Raw genomic sequence first — 17643 nt, 5'->3', positions numbered from 1 at the left:
AAGTTCTTCTGGAAATTAAACAAAAAAACAAACAAAAATCCAAATAAGAAATCGGTGCTGTTGATCACGCAAAACCACATAGCAAAATAAAAACAAAAATAAGCCAATTATGGTAAAGCAAGAGAATAAAAAAGTAAAAAGGTTTAGCATGATGTTCAACACATCATAATCTGAAATTACAAAAAGTGTCCACTTTTATAAACAGCAGATTTAGTAAAAGGTTTACATTCTTAAACTATAGGCTCTCAGTAGTATTAAGAAATGCTAAGTTCAAAATTTAAAAATATGATATTTTCCTCCTTTGTGATATGACTGATTAGTTTCTTCACTAAAAAAATGTTTAGCATATTAAATATCATGTAGGCCAGTGGTCCCCAACCCAGTCCTCATGAACCACCAACAGTCCAGGATTTCTGTATTTCCTTGTTCTATCCCAATGGAGAAACTGACTGTAACGGATCTCCCTGTACCTCTGGCTGGGTACCTCCGCCAAGGGCCACTTCCTAGCTGGAACAGGGGACAAACCGCAACACCTCTGCCCACAGTCGCCATGGCTTGACAGAGGCCCTGGAACCGCTCCCTCCTGGAGCCGAATGGGGAACTCTCTCTATCCACCCCCAGGCACTGGACGACACTTAGTCCTGGGAGCTCTTGTCCTTACAAGGACTTTCCCGTGGAATCCTCTTCCCTGGAACAGTGATTAGCCCTTTCCCCTCCCAGTAACCAGGCGACACATAGTTCTGGTAGTACAAGCTGGAATGTTTTAATCTGACCAGATAGCCTGCTTTTATACAATTTCAGACACAGTTAAACACGCCCCTGACACTCCCACACAAACAGGATAATCCCTCTCCTGGACCTGTGAGGGAACTAATTACAAGTTACAAACTCTTCCTCTGTGTCTGAGAGATTATTGAGTCAGGAACTGAACTAATTCAAATATCTCCAGGCACAGAAAAACATACAATATTACAAAACCCCAAAAATACCTTTAAAATACATAAAACCCCCACAAAAGTTACACCCCCTGATAGCCCCGATCTGGGTTATCAACATATCCAAAAATCACCCAGATTGGTTCAGGGGTTTAGAATTTTCATGGAAGTCATAATTTTGACTGACCATGCACATGGTCCTATGCCCAAAACAGTTCCATTAAATCAGTGTTAATGGTCGGTCAAGTTTGGTAGTCTTTTACAGGTTTCCCTGCAGGCCCATAGTCTGTGGGCAGGAGACTGGCAAGCAGGCTCCTCCAGGAGCTTGTGGCAAACTCACGTGGGAAAGGGAATTTGTCACACTGACAAAACCTGGACTGTTGGTGGTCAATGAGGACTGGGTTGGAGAACACTGCTCTAGACCAGGGGTAGGCAACTTTTGACACTCCAGATGTTGTGGTCAGCATCTTCCATAATACGTTTGCATCTGTAATGGTGGCAAACCATCTGGAGTGCCAAAGATTGCCTACCGCTACTTTAGACTGTACGCTCATTTGAAAAGGATCCTCATCAACCTATTAAATCTGTCAACATGTGTAATAGTTCAACTCATTTGTTGTTATAGACCTCTTTATAATATTGTAAAGCACTACGAAATCTGTTGGCACTATATAAATCCCAGTAATCATAATAACAAAAATAATAATACCATGTATATTTTTATGAAATACATTCTACCGCCAAACATTCGTAAAACTGCTTAGGCAGATTAATACCCATCCTTCAACATCAACCCAAATGATTTATTTTGCAGAAAATCATTGAATTTTTTACAATCAACTTTATATGGTTCTGAGCAAACATTAACACCGCAGCAGATTATCTATCTGTGAATGAAGATTTCAACCCTTTAAAAGAGAAACCAGCATCTTTCTAAGTAATCAATCAAACATAGTGAAAGATCTCATGAGACTAAAATCTGCTGAAATAGATTATCTGGCAAATATGACCCTCCGTGACATTTGGGTAATCAATGATTTATTGATATTTAAGGTCTATATAAGCAAGTCCTACAAGACCCTTTAGATATTATTTTTCTGCCCTCTTTACCAAATACTGATTTTTTGTTTCTTCTTCAAATATATGTATGCAACATACTGTACGTTTTTAAATACTTTTTATGAAATGTGGGATTTTTGTATAGAGATTGAGTAATTCATATGAAATAGAATGAAACAACTAAGTAAATAAAAAAGAAAGACATCATTTGTTAAGCCTTATGATTGCATAGAATATTAAAATTAAGGGTGAGCTAAAGTTACAGTTTTTCTGCATTAAACTGTGTTGTGTGCAGTTTTATTTTAATTATTTAATAATAGGAAACTGTCCCCAAAGCTTGTTGTAAATTTCTTTATATTAAAAGAAAACCGACCATTTTTTGGAATTTACACATGAATAAAACAATGTCTACCTATAACTCATCTCAACTTTTTTCACAAGATGTTCCATTTTCTTTTGAATTTCTATTTCTATGATTTAGCAAATTATATTATAACCCTGTTCCCACAAGGCAATACCAGAATACATATTGCAAATGAAAAGGAGAAATTGAATTTTTTTTTAATTTCTTCTCTTCTCTGAATGTTTTCTCTATGTTGACTGCAAGGTGCAAAAAAGAGAAATCTTATAACCACGAGTGACAGGGAGCTGAAATGGAAGTGTCCTGTTCTACGATAAAGAGGTGTGGATTTGTGCATTTCATTTTATTTTTCACTCCTCGCTATTTTATACTTGTTAATTATTGGGATATGTAAAACATATCGTTATCAGTCCTGGGACGTAACAGTTTCCCTTTAAAAGTAATAAATAATGGTACACGAAAAAAAAAAACAAAAAACAAGTACCAAATAAACTGTACCTCCACTTGAAAATATCTAGTCTTTATCAGAATTCAATATTGACAGACACGAAATATGTGAGATATTTTCTTTTAATGTAATATTTAGAAGCATTAGTGTAATAATTTAATTCCCAATAATCAATAGTGTGCAATTTTACATCAGGGAATGTTCAGAGTATTTTAGGCTTGAAACAGTTATAGCATTTTAAAACAATGTGTTTAGTCTGATTTTCTCCTAATTTAGATGAGAATGCATGGCCAATTTTTATAAATATATTCTCAGTGGAATTCCCAGAGCCATTCCATTATTTGGCTCAGTCAAAAGGAACTCCTTGTATTTCTTGTAAATAATAGACACACAAGCCAGGATTATAATTGTGAATGCAGTTTATCGTAATCACCTATGAGTAGCCAAAAAATCCATTAGAATATGGTGCAGGGCAGAAGCAATTTCTAAAGCCTAGCTTATGCCTGCCGTGATTTATTTAGAAAGTCATCACACTGACAGGTCTGGTGAAGCTTCATGCTGTTCCCAATATTTTTGTTAAAAATAATATTACATAGGATCTGCACATCCTTTCATTTTGCTACGAAGCAGAAAATTGTAACTTCTTTTTTTCCTCGATTATGCTCAAGATACAGTTAGATCAAACATGAGCTGTTTTATTTGATGGTCTGAAACCATTGTATCTAGGGCTATGTTGCAGACACATATGGTATGCATGAGATAATAGAGTAAAGAATAATAGAATAAAGGTATAATAAATGCATACTGTAAGAATGAAATTATGTACAGTGAAACCTATTTGTATTTGTAAGTCAATAGTGATGTATGTCCTCCGCCCCCCAACTACATATAGGCCAAATAGAGTCCATCATACTCACAGTGGTATTTTTCTTATAACAGGATGATGTACAGATAAGAACATTATCATTCTATATTTGTATACATAGGATTACATAGTCTGTTATTTTAGCATTAAGCATATAACTTCAATCCTGAAAGATCCATTCATCAAAGCTTTGTTTGCCGGTGATTTGTAAATAAGCATTTACAGCTTACTCAAAAAGGTTCTAATATGGTTATTAGATAGGCAGGTAATGTAATAGAGCAGCAGGAAATGCTAGCAGAATGCTTGGTTGTATAGGGAGAGGTATTAGCAGTAGAAAGAGGGAAGTGCTCATGCCATTGTACAGAACACTGGTGAGACCTCACTTGGAGTACTGTACACAGTACTGGAGACCATATCTTCAGGAGGATATTGATACCTTAGAGAGAGTTCAAAGAAAGGCTACTAAACTGGTTCATGGATTGCAGGATAAAACTTACCAGGAAAGATTAAAGGATCTTAACATGTATAGCTTGGAGGAAAGACGAGACAGGGGGGGATATCATAGAAACATTTAAATATATTAAGGGAATCAACACAGTAAAGGAGGAGACTATATTTAAAAGAAGAAAATCTACCACAACAAGAGGACACAGTCTTAAATTAGAGGGGCAAAGGTTTAAAAATAATATCAGGAAGTATTACTTTACTGAGAGGGTAGTGGATGCATGGAATAACCTTCCAGCTGAAGTGGTAGAGGTTAACACAGTAAAGGAGTTTAAGCATGCGTGGGATAGGCATAAGGCCTAACTATAAGATACGGCCAGGGACTAATGAAAGTATTTAGTCAATTGGGTAGACAAGATGGGCCGAATGGTTCTTATCTGCCATCACATTCTATGTTTCTATGTTCTATTAAGTGACCATAACATATTCAAAATTATTATTTCACAAGAAAGGGTAGCATATGTGGAGCACCTGCATAAATATATCTCAATAGTAAGTAGATGTATATTGCAATTTGTTTTTCAAAGGGATTTATAGATTTGTAGGGATAATTTTGAAGGTATCCTGCCGATATGGTGCAACTATGCAAATGTATTATTCTTATCATTTACAGTGTGTCAACATATAGGTGCATTGCCATTTTACAATGGGGTTATAAAGTAGCAAAAGCATCGAAGGTATTGGGACAAAACTAAGCAATAGAGATAGATGGTCAGAAATGTAGCTAAATAGATAGCTAGATGCACAAGGGACAATTAGGTCTAAGGGACACTTAGGTCTGGTTCAGGTAGAAAAAAAAATGAATTAATCATTAAAACAAAATGGTGAAGGGGGCATATCAGGAAATTCTTGATGTCAAATGTATCTGAGTGAATCTCCGGCATCACTGAGGGAAACTACTCTATTGCTTACTTAGCCAACACATACTATTGCTTAGCCAATACTTACGACAATTTTTTATACGCTCTCTATGTTATCTCAGATGAGATCATCAGTAAGGAAAAATCAAAGCTCGATGAAGGCTTATCTTCAAAATAGATACTCACTGTAGCACGCCAGAATGAACTCTGGTCAAGATGGAGCCGGCCGGCAGACGCATGTGTACTCCTGACGACTCTGATGAAAATACAAACTCACCTCACTCTATTAGGTCGACAACACAACCTGTTACCGATTGGCGAAGTAAAATCACTCCTTACGGAGCTCCGCTTGCAAATTAAGTAAGATGCCATATTGTATAGTCGAAACTACGTATAGACCTCCAAAAGATAGGTGATAGAACAGATAAGTTGGAAAGTAAAATGGATAACCATATTAACACCAATAACTCCAACTCTACCCTCATCTCCAACCTTGAGGAGGAGGTAACTGCTCTTAAAGTAAAAAAAATGGAATTTGAAGAATGTGCAAGGCACAATAATATTAGACTCAGGGGTATCCCAGTCACAATATCAGCAGAAGGCCTAGCAGCATTAATACACAGTCATCTCTCTACACTTTTGCCGCAAGTCCCATCTGACCAATTACTCCTAGACAGAACACAGAGGCTTCTCATCAAGGAGAAATTACTCTACACTCTCTTTAATAACTCTACAAAAATGCTGAAATTTAACCTATTACCTCTACCTTACGTCAACACAATGTTGAATATTGTTGGGTATATCCTGTTATTTGCTGATTTACTGGAATGATGTTCAAATCATGATATCTTCTGTAGAAGAAGGCCTATGGATGCTTAAATCCTGGGTTTTCCATTCCTCAGGATTCACCAAAATATCTACTCCGGCTCGTCCAGTGAGACTCAAGAGACAAAGCCGAACCAGTATCTCCTTCCAACACTTGGCGCTACGTAATATTTTTCTTTTACTTTAGTTTATGCTCTCTTTAAATATTGACTAGAGCGGTGTAATCTGATCTCTCTTACATTTTTTTTTCAATTACAATTGTAATAGATTTTTTGATTGATATATGATACCTATTACTGTCTGTAATGCTAAACATTTTACCTGTATAGGCCATTATATGTCTTTACGGTTATATAGTAGTTGAGATTTAATTTTTGTTTAATAATGCTGGTATTTTTTGTAAACTACTACTTTGTTAATTACAGCAGTACTTTGTAACTGCACTTAACATTAGATCTTGCATATACTTGCAAGGGCTAGTTTCATTCTCCCCGAGGAGATTACCTCCCCTGTTAATAAAAACCTCCTCTATTGCCTTTAAGATAAATATGGGTCTGCTGCCCAAAATAATTTTTCTTTGGTTTGGTGTCAAACAATACTCTTGCATTAGAAATCTATATATTCTTTTACTTCTGTTTCATGCTTCACACAATTGAAGTGAGTCCAAAATATTGACAAAATATGCATATACTGCTTTTTTTTGCTTTGCTATCCATTTTTTTCTTTAACTTTATTTACTATTTTTATATGATTCGGTCTTAGTTATGCAATCAACTTTATGATGTTGCACTACTTGGGACCATAATTCCCTTTAATCCTAAACTACACTGTGAGCCATGTAGAAATGTATCTATATATATATATAGTACTTTCTGTCTTACATTTATTACCATGAATATTAAGAGGCTAAGTACACCTTACAAGATAAGGCTTCTCATAGAAGAAGGTAAAGAACAGGGGACTCAAATCTCCTTTCAACAAGATACACACTTTGCATGCAACAAAATGCCTAATTAGTCAGAGAAATTATATCCTACCTACAATGTATTACTCTACAAACATTAAGAACACATCCAAAAACATAAATTTTAATACAAAAAGATGTCTCTTTCATTTTACATAGGACAATCTCTGACCCAAGGGTCGCTATTTAATTATAATATGTGAAATATTAATTAAAATCTAATCTCTTATATATGCACCCAATAATTTCCAGACAGGATTTATTAGGGCAGTTTTGTTTTTTGTTTTTTAATTGGCTAGCCTTCCAAATGGGAAAATTATTATTGGTGGAGATTTTAACTTCGCTCTAGATCCGTTTTTGGACTCAACCACTGCTAGAGACTCTGGAAATATTAAACAATTATCTAAACAAGGTTGTACATTTTCTAAGTTATTAAAATAATTCAATCTATATGATGCCTGGAGAATCTCCAACCCTATTCACCATGACAACCCTTATTGCTCACCCTCACATTCCACTGTATAGATGACTGCCAACTGATAAATCATCCCTACAACATATCCTTGATTCCTCTATTGGAGATATTGACTGGTCAGACAATTGTCCTGTCTTAATTGACATAGCAGAGAGATTTCCTATTGAGAGAAGAAGAGTTTGTAGATTAAATCTCTGCTTCTAATAGGCAATACATGATGATTCTTTAAATTTTTATTTTTAAAATCAACAAAACAGAAACACTCTGGGCCACTCACAAAACTGTTATTAGTGCTAATTTTATTCAATTATCCTCCTAAAGTAAAAGTCACAAACAGGCTGAAGAAGCCAAGTTCCTTACTCAGTTAAAAACTCAGACCCAACATAAACTTTATTTATCTCCTAATACCTTACAAGAAATAAGAAAGTTAAACATAAACTGCATACCCTCTATTGGGAGAAAACCTTCTTTCTATTGACTTGATTATGTCAAACCTTCTATACTAACAAAAATAAGGTGAGTAAACATTTAGCTAATAGAATTAGGAAGATGACAGCTAAATCTAAAATCATCTATAGCATATTTATGAAGATGAGAATAAAGTATATTATCACAAAGACATTACTAGTCTATTCTCAGACATTTGACAAAATTCTTGAAAAACAATACTACTTTTTTTTTTTTTTCTTGTGCATTTGATTTTATAACAGAGAGACCTGTAGCACCACGACAGTGTTTACAGGTGTTTCATTGGCATACATAGTCATGGCATAACTTAACCGCACAATTTTTTTAAAGAGATAAAGATGCAGGCTAGTAACACATTTAGGTTCATAAACATTCTGAGTGCTGGCTAGCATTGCCTGTCCATTGAGGTGGGTCATGGTGCTTCATTCAATCTACAGGATGATACTACTTTTTATGTATGTCAATATGTATGTATGTATGTATGTCTGTATGTCAGTAAGTCGGTATGCATGTCTGTATGTCAGTATGTAAGTCTGTATGTATGTATGTATGTATGTCAGTATGTCTGTATGTATATATGTCAGTATGTATGTATGTCTGTCTGTCTGTATGTATATATGTATGTCAGTATGTCTGTATGAATGTATGTCAGTATGTCTGTATAAATGTATGTCAGTATGTCTGTATGAATGTATGTCTGTATGTATGTGTCTGTATGTATGTATCTCAGTGTCTGTATGTATGTCAGTATGTATGCATGTATGTGTGTGTGTGTGTGTCTGTATGTTCTTATGCGTGCATGTGTGTGTGTGTGTGTGTGTGTCTGTATGTATGTATGTTAGTATGTGTACTATGTATGTCTGTGTGTATGTATATGTGTGTGTGTTTCAGTATGTGTGTGTCAGTATGTATACCTATATGTGTGTATGTCTGTTTCAGTATGTGTGTCTGTTAGTATGTATGTGTGTGTGTCAGTATGTGTGTATCTGTGTCCTTTTGTTTCAATGCGTGGGTTTGTGTCTGTGTGTGTATTCCTGTGGATGGGATTTAGAGGCGGGCCCCTACAGGCCCAGACCCTGAGCTGTGTTAGAGTCCCCAAAATGGTGGCCCTGATTAGCAATCATACCCAAACCAGGGAAGCCAAACTATTTATGTTCTAATTATCGACCATAGCATTACTTAATACAGATGTCAAACCCCAAGCCACCGTTCTTGCTTCACATATCAAACCCTTTCTATGTACTTTGTTACACCAACACCAGAAGGTTTTGTTCTTAGAAGGCAACCCTCTGACCATAAACACAAAGTGTTCAATATTTTGTATGGTTCAGCCTCCCCCAAGACTCCCTGTCTATTAATTGCCTTAGATGTCGAAAAGATATTTTATATATAAGATTGGATTTTTTTATTTGCTTTATAAAATTTAATTTCCCCCCAGCAATCGTTACTGCCATTCACACATTTTACAAACCCTACCACGCAAGTGGTACAATCAAGCTTTATTTCACAAAGTTTTCCAATCACCAATGGCTCTCGTCAGGGCTGTCTTTTGTCTAAAAACCCCTTGCCTGCTCTATTAGAATTTCTCCTCATATACATGGAGTTCAATTCCCACATGTTCCTACTGTAAAATGGAGCATTTTAGCGGATGATAGCTTATTAGCTATTACAAAACTGAAACTGTCCTTGCCAGCCTTAGAGTCTTGTTGAGCACAATAGAGTAAAGTTTCTTCCACAAAAAAAATGGCTTCTTTTTCACAAGAACTTGCTCCTTTGTAACAAATATTTCCTTGTGATTAGAAAAATGATTATATGATTACTTGGGGATTCAAATTCCATCAACTAAGGCTTTGTGGAAGTCAATGTTAAAAGACCTTTATACCTGGTCATTATATAATTTGTCTTGGTTTAATAAATTATCAGCAGTCAGCAAATGATGTTTAGACTTTTTCTTTCTCACACCATGCTCTTACTAAGACCACACTAAAAATTATTCAAAAGGGGATTTCCAAATTTATTTGGCATAATCGCAAACCCAGAACTTCTCAATCAACTTCTGGACCCCAATGTAAGATTACATTTTGCAAATTTTATGTTATATCATAAAGTTGCTCAACTCTCTCAAACTTTACAAGCCCAAGCAACTGATGCCACAGTGCTATTGAGAATGCTTTTCTATTTCTCCGCTCATTACAACAGCATATAGGAACAAAATCTCAAGATCGTCTTAAGCCGACCCTCTTCCTTCCTACCATGAAAATAAGCCTTTCTCTGAAGTCAAGTTTTTTGAAATTATACTTACTGAATCACAAGTTTACATTTGCTGCTCTTTTGGCAACCAATCATAAATATCCACCTTTGTATTCTGATACTGGACAAACAAGGGTCGTTACATAATTTGGTACGTATTGAATTACTAAGTACAACCACTTGTACTGGTATAGATATATACATGTAGCCACTCTTTAACTTTAAATCCTATTCTTAGGGAGACTACTCTGCTTCATTTATGGAATTCTCTGCATGTTTGTAGTTTAGTCCCTAATTTCGGTTTGCTATACACTTCTTTTCTTGGTTAAAGCTCCCTTATCCCTCTCGCATATTGACAAATGGAACTCATTATTTGGTAATACTTATACTCCATCACAATGGCATAATTCATACCTCTTCATGAAACAAATCACAAAATGTGCTATTTATTTACACACTAAAATGTTTGTATGGCTGGTATCTTACACAGAAGAGATTGTCAAAAGCTGTTCAGAGCTTATCTCCGAATTGCTGTTGACTATGTGGTTACAGGGTCATTGCTGTGCATATATTTTGGTCTTGCCCTATTATGTCCCTATTTTCGGAAGAAATCTTTTCTTTAATGAACAAATTAGCCAACAGCAGACTTCTTCTATGTGTGTGCTTTTACACTTTTTATTTGGTTTTGTTTTTTTCCTGAAAATACACCTTGGGAAGTTAAGATCCTCTGTTCCACAATATTGATCGCAGACAGCTAGATTAATGATAGCGAGAATATTGAAACAAACCTCATTTCCTAAATTATCCAAACTGTTTGCTTTACTTGATAGCATTTTATCTCTGGAATCTTCAGCTTGCACAGCTGTAGGTGTACATAAATGCCCATGGTCGAAATATTATGCAATAACACTGAATACATGAACAAATCTTTTTCCTAATTTAAAGTACTCATCAATATAGTAAGACAAGCATTTGTATAGGTATTTTTTTATTTTTCTCTGTTTCTTTAATTTTTGTATATTCAGCTGTCCCAGTGTCTGTAGCAACCTAATGCCAAACCCAATACATTGTATGATATGAATATGGTGACTTTTCTATGCTGAAAACTTTAAATATAAAAAAATAAAAGCAAATTGTTAAAATGGTTTATTGTGCTACTGTCAATTCGTTCTCTCTTTATCTCTTTATAATATAGTTTTTTATAATAGTATTAAGAGCCGAGAAAACACACACACACACACACACACACACACACATACACACACACACATGTATTCCTTTCCTTATTGTACACTATACTCAGAAATCTCACAACATGAATGCAATTTTCTCCAATATGGGTGGCTGAGACTCTGCTGCAAGTTTGGGCTATCACATTGTGCTGTGCATCTGTATTCAGATTTACAAACTTCACTTTTCATTGTCATCTAAAGCACCTTACCTGTGGAACATTTAAATGTTTTTGTGAGAGTTCAATATTGCATTTTAACCCATCTATTTTTCCAGCTGTTGTATTTAAAGTGTACAGTTATATATCAATTTATATTTCTTTTCTGACATAGATTGCCATTGACATTGCCATTTATTAATTATTGTAAAAAGTAGTTTAAATTAAAATATGAATAATAATTATAATATTAAATCAGGCTTGAGAGCTATTGCGAAATAGTTTATGTTAAGAAATAGAACCAATGAGACTCAATAAGATTTTCTGCACAAATTAATGTAGTATCTGAATAGAAGATGAAGTCATAAACAATGGTTTACTTGTTTGCAACATGATTTGCTGAATATAGTCAATTACACAAATTCAAATGAATAGAACTAAAATTGAAATCACAAATAATCTGTCTAGAGTGTATGAAGTCTTTCCAGAATAGCCCTTTGATATTCAAGGCAAGAAAAAAAACAAAGCATTGGAATTGCACATACCTGATGATTTAATTGAAATTGCCACAATCAAATCTTACTAAACTACAATATAATGATTAGCAATCCAAGTAGCGATTAATACAAAAAAATGTAGCAGGGTTCTCATACTGTTTTTGCTGTTATAATATTGCCAAAAGTAGCTTGGCAAAACTAGCATTGTATCGCTTAAAGCATTGATAAAAATACACTTGGCTGGCTTTTCAGGTACTTAATGCAAATAATATCTCAAAAGGTGGTGTGACTTAAAAATGGTATTACAACAGACTATGTAAAAGAAGAAGAAGAAGGAGAAGAAAAAGAAGAAATATATAACTAAAGACCGAATGTCGACTCTGGGCAGATGGTGAGTTCTAGATATTTTATTTAGTCTTGTCAAATAATGGACAGAATTCAGATTTTAGTGTTTAACAAATTCACCTAGTTTATGTAAGCATTCTAAATTGCTGGCTTCTAAATGAAGTCTGCCCTGGAGAAGAACTCATTGGAAACTCACCACAATTACTTGGCTGGTATTGTATTTTCATATGCTCATCAACTTGGCCTTCTGTCAGTGGATTCCAAGTTTGTATAAACTTGTGCAAGGTATATTTTAGTAAATATCCCTATTTAGATGAACTGAGAATTGAACAGGAGAATATTGTGCATTTTCTTCAAGTGTAATAGAATTGTATAAATATCTGTAGCGTACCTGAGCATTTGAAGCTTCGGCGGCTCGTCTGGTGGATTCAGCGGAATGAATGACCTGACAATGGTGAGGCCACAGGGAATACCTGGGAAAAGCAGAAAGGCACAAGGTGACCTAGAAGTATTGTTTGATATTATTTTATATGAAGTCTTTTTTTTCGATGCATCAAATATGATTCTGGCCATATGAAGAAAAATCATTTAATATGCATCAGCAAGATATCGGAAAACTTGTATCTTTGTACCACAAAGATATTCATTATCTTGATGTATCCAATTCTTACAAAATCCAGTGTCTTGAACAATTACATTTATACCTTTTTTTACTGAACTATCTCCAAAGTGCGTTGAGTTGCAAATGATGTAGAAATGGTCAAGGACTGATATTTTAGCATGATGAAGGTGCATAGGTAATGTTACGCAATTATTGCAAGGAAACACAAGAACATCTTGTACTTAAACATATATATGCTTACCTATATTTGTCCTCCTTTATCTGGTCATCAAGCATTTGTTTCAATGTATAACTTGGTAAAAGTAAATTAGTAAGCCTCCGTTCCTTTTGTATTTAATTTATTGCTTAAAGGCTCTATTTAGAAATGGCCGCTACAATGTCCATTTTAAATAGTCCACAGTTAACAATTGTTTTACAATCCACTAAGGTTGTAACAGAATAATTATTCTGATAGATCACCAACAAAAGTAATAAAGATTAATAGGGCATTTTCATATTCAAACATTAGTTATATGAAAAAAAAAAATATTTAGAAAAAAACAAATTTCGATAAGTAGAAATGTAGAATTGTAAACCAACCATATAATTAAAACACCCTAAGCTGTTAATCCCGCTACACTGATGAGGAAATAGAAACATGTTTTATTTCTCTCTAAACAATGAGTAAATTGAAAACCTTGCTAATTATTATATCATGGGGATTCTATACACACTACCTACATACTGTAAAAGAAATACACTTTCTAAAACATAATCGTAAGCAAAATTGGATTCTACCAAATCGTTCAAGATTACACTAATCTGCATAGTTGTTTTTTTACTGATGGCTGATCACCCAAAACAGTTTGGGAGAAATAGTTCCAGTCCATTAACCATGCTATCAATCATTTTAGAGAACCAAGGTAGGTAATTTTTTTTTTTCTTTTACCAAGGGGGAGTGGCAGAAACGAAGATTTAGAGTCAATGAACGACAGTGATCTTTTTACCTATTGCTAGCAAGTCATTTACTTGGAGAAGTCTTGTACAATAAAAAATAAACTATTTAGCTACACAAAATAATGCAGGACACAAAATAATGCAGGACACATTCCTAAAGGAGTAGGAATACAAACCTATTCCTAATGCTTTAGTGTCCCTGTCCCTGATTATGTAGCCCTTCAATGTCTATTTTAAAATAATAAAATAATGCTTTTTATTTAACTTTTTTCAACACCAAGGTGTACCTCTTCTTCTCCGCGACGTCATGGAGGAGGCATGCCCTCCTCTGCGATGGTCCAATGCAATGCTGAGTGGAGCACACATATGCAAGTTTCCCCATAGGAAAGCAATAAATCAATGCTTTACAATGGTGGTTTCAATGCCACGTGATAGTGACTGTCAGTGTAACATCCACTGGAGGTGTGGTTAACTCTTCGAGATAAACATTGATGTTTATATTAGACTGCAATGTTATACCTTGAATGGTTAAATTGACAGGAACACTACACTCAGACCCCTTCCTTGAGATAAAGTGGCCCGGATGATCTTGGTGGTCCTTTAAGATAACTTAATCACAAAATAAAACAGGTTTTATTGACATACATCTGCATACAACACCCTCACACACACATTTTAAAATAAAATACTGAAGCTGTGACATCTGACTCAGAGTTTTTTAAATCAGTTATTTTGATGTACATTTTGTAATTCTGTCTTCAATTCACTTGAATTTCGCTGTTTAGTAAATAATCCCCGATGTGGATTTTGTCGCATTTGAATATATGTGAATTTTTTTTATATAGAAATTATATAGAAATTGCATTTTTACAGAGTGTTATTAGCTAAAAGAGATACAGTCTGTGCGCTCAATGCTGTTTCCTTCCAATACACCCGTGAAAATAAAAAGAATGTGGCTCTGTTTTGCATAACTATCAGCCTAACAATAGCATCTGATGGAGGAAGGCTGCCAATCAAATTAATAACTGACAGCACATGCTATCTAAGCTCACATGTTTCTGTGTGATAGTGTGAAATATGGTGGAATATGATGTGATATATGGTAGGAGAATAACTGAGTAATTTGTGTAATAATAAATCAAATCAGGCAATTTTTAAAAATCTGATTGTCTGCATTCTTGAAATACCATGTCCGCCACATTAGCTTGACATATCAGATACAGGTATCTGAATGACAGGCTGCTCATTTGCCAACAATCATTTATTTAGTTATTAGCCGCTATATGTTTGGCAAAATGGAATGATTTATAACTGCAACACATTCAATGTTCTATGTACACCTGAAAACAAGGGGGAGAAAAGGGATGACACTACAAAAGCAACCAGACTGTGATTCTATGGTTTTGTTGAGGCTGATGGGTGTTGAACCAGCAGTATACAATATTTTTTATTCAGTCGAATCAGAATTTGTAATATATTGCTTTAGTACCCAAATGTAGTGAGGAAAATAATTTGTATTAATATTTTGTAAAATTTACAAATTCCTGGTCATGGCAAATAGTTCATTATTCTATAATATCATTTTTTATACGTAATAAAGAATGTATTAGTTTACAACTGCTTAATCATTTGTATTTTCTTTTTACATTCTTCATTTTTGTGTGAGTCACATAACAGAAAATATTCGGAAACATAGGGACAGTTGTATAAGCACATTTTCGAAATATGTAGAGAATACAATACACCAGATTAGTGGTTTCCAAAACAATCCTCAGGATTTAGGGATTAACCAGTTCTGTATAAGGTGTTTTTAGAAATAATAAACATGGCTAATCTCTAAATCCTGGATCAGTAGGGGGGCACGAGGGCCGGGTTGGGAACCATTGCACTAGCTTAAGTTAGCCAAGGATTACGCTTAAAACAGTAAAATGTTACTAGACAAAATCTATAGGAAAACATGATCGGGATGACCCAAACAATGGCCCAAAGAAATACTGTAAGGGAAGGCAATTTGGTTGGGGCAATGGGGTATATAAAATAAATACATTAATGAGCAAATAAATAAAATGAAACACTCAGATGCAGTTATAGACATAAGTTAAGGTAGACGAAATAAGTAGGCACTATAAAGTGAGCCAATTATCTCTGGAAATCATTGGCATAATGGTTGAAATTAAAGTCCCAAAGGGCATATTCAGTATGGGCCAACTCCTGATGCTGATTATTAGTTATCATTTGTTCTCCGTCATAACGAAAAGAACTAGTTCTATATGGCCATTCCAGGACTTACTACAAGAAATTTGCTGATGTTTGAAGTCCATACCTAGTGAGAGTAATTATCTCAGGGGTGGAGTCCTGCTCCTTGACTTCTGAAATGCTGGCGGCACATGTAATTACTGTACCTAAGCTTGGTAAACACCCCTTGTCTACTCTTTAGACCTATCTCACAGATAAACTGCGATGCCAAAATATATTGGAAGTTATTTGCTACCAGGTTGGCAGTTATTTTTTCACATGCACTGTTTAGTGACAACAATGAAACCACCTGCCTGATATTGTGTAGGCCCCCTTCATGCTGCCGAAACAGCTTTGATGCATCAAGTCATGGACTACATAAGACCTCTGAATGTGTACTGTGGTATCTGGCACCAGTACATTAGCAGCAGATAATTTAAGTCCTGCAAGTTGCAAGGTGGGGCCTCCTTGGACAGGATTTGTTGTTTCAGCACATCCCAAAGATGGTCAATTGGATTGAGATCTGAGGAATTTGGAGGCCAAAGCAACACCTTGAACTCTTTGTCATGTTCCTCAAACCATTCCTCAACAATTTTTGCAGTTTGACAGGGTGCATTATCTTGCTGAAAAAGGCCACTACCATCAGTGAATACAATTGCCATGAAGGGGTGTATGTGATCTGCAACAATTTATAGGTAGGTGGTATGTGTAAATGTAACATGCATGCCAGGACCCAGATTTCCCAGAAGAACATCCCAGGGCCTTCCTTCTTTTTATAGTGTATCCTGCTGAAATCTCTTCTCCAAGTAAATAAATCACATGCACCCAGATATCCATCTGATCCAAAAGAAAACAAGATTCATCGAACCAGGCAACCTACTTCCATTGCCCCATGGTCCAGTTCTGGCATTCACGTCCCCATTGAAGGCACTTTTGGTGGTGGACAGGGGTCACCATGGGAACTCTGACCAGTCTGTGACTATGCATTGACCTCTTGAGTTATATTTGAATGCCTATGAACCTTTTGACACGCAAAGTTACATTTCTTCCAACCTCACATTGCGCAGTAAAGGTATGGGATCAGTTCTTGGTGAAATGTGGGGTTAGGAAATGCTTACCTAGAAAGGCACCTATAACCATGCTGTCCCTGCTAACTCCTTAGCTTAGGCTACAGACGTTCACTATTCAGAATATAGGTGATTTGCTGAAGGGTGACTAGCTTACTCATTCCCTTATATGTGAGACAAGGCTTGTATTCTCTGGATGCTTTTGCTGACCTGTTGATATACCAGACAGTGTTGAGTAAGCATTTGTTCGGAAAATACTTAATGGTGTAGTAGAGTCATGCCTGTTTGTTTTATGTGCTTGATTATGATATGTTTATTATATTTTTTTTTTATTTTCTTATCTGTCTTCTTTTGGGTATTATGGACTGGCATATGACTTATGGTGTCTTCCAATAACACTACCTATGCGCCCACTATCTTTGCTAAGACATTGTGGTGTTTGCGACACACACGTATTACTTATCTGCATATTAATCATGAGTCTTGTTCTGTAATGTGTATTTTGTGGTCCTACGTGCCTACTGTTATTCATATATATGT

General features: G+C 35.3%; 1 protein-coding gene across 8 annotated transcripts in view; it reads right to left on the bottom strand.

The window, feature by feature from the left end:
- Positions 1-17643, bottom strand: part of MYT1L (myelin transcription factor 1 like) — a 451096-nt gene that overhangs the window by 176831 nt on the left and 256622 nt on the right. For all 8 annotated transcript variants that reach the window (XM_063442204.1, XM_063442202.1, XM_063442206.1 and 5 more), the window contains one exon: positions 12635-12716. In XM_063442204.1, coding sequence (XP_063298274.1) covers positions 12635-12716 — 82 coding nt within the window. The remainder of the gene's footprint in view (positions 1-12634; positions 12717-17643) is intronic.

Source organism: Pelobates fuscus, chromosome 2 (genome assembly GCF_036172605.1).
Source record: "Pelobates fuscus isolate aPelFus1 chromosome 2, aPelFus1.pri, whole genome shotgun sequence".
NCBI lineage: Eukaryota > Metazoa > Chordata > Amphibia > Anura > Pelobatidae > Pelobates > Pelobates fuscus.
Note: the sequence above shows the minus strand (reverse complement) of the source record. Positions and strands in the feature narration are given on the sequence as shown.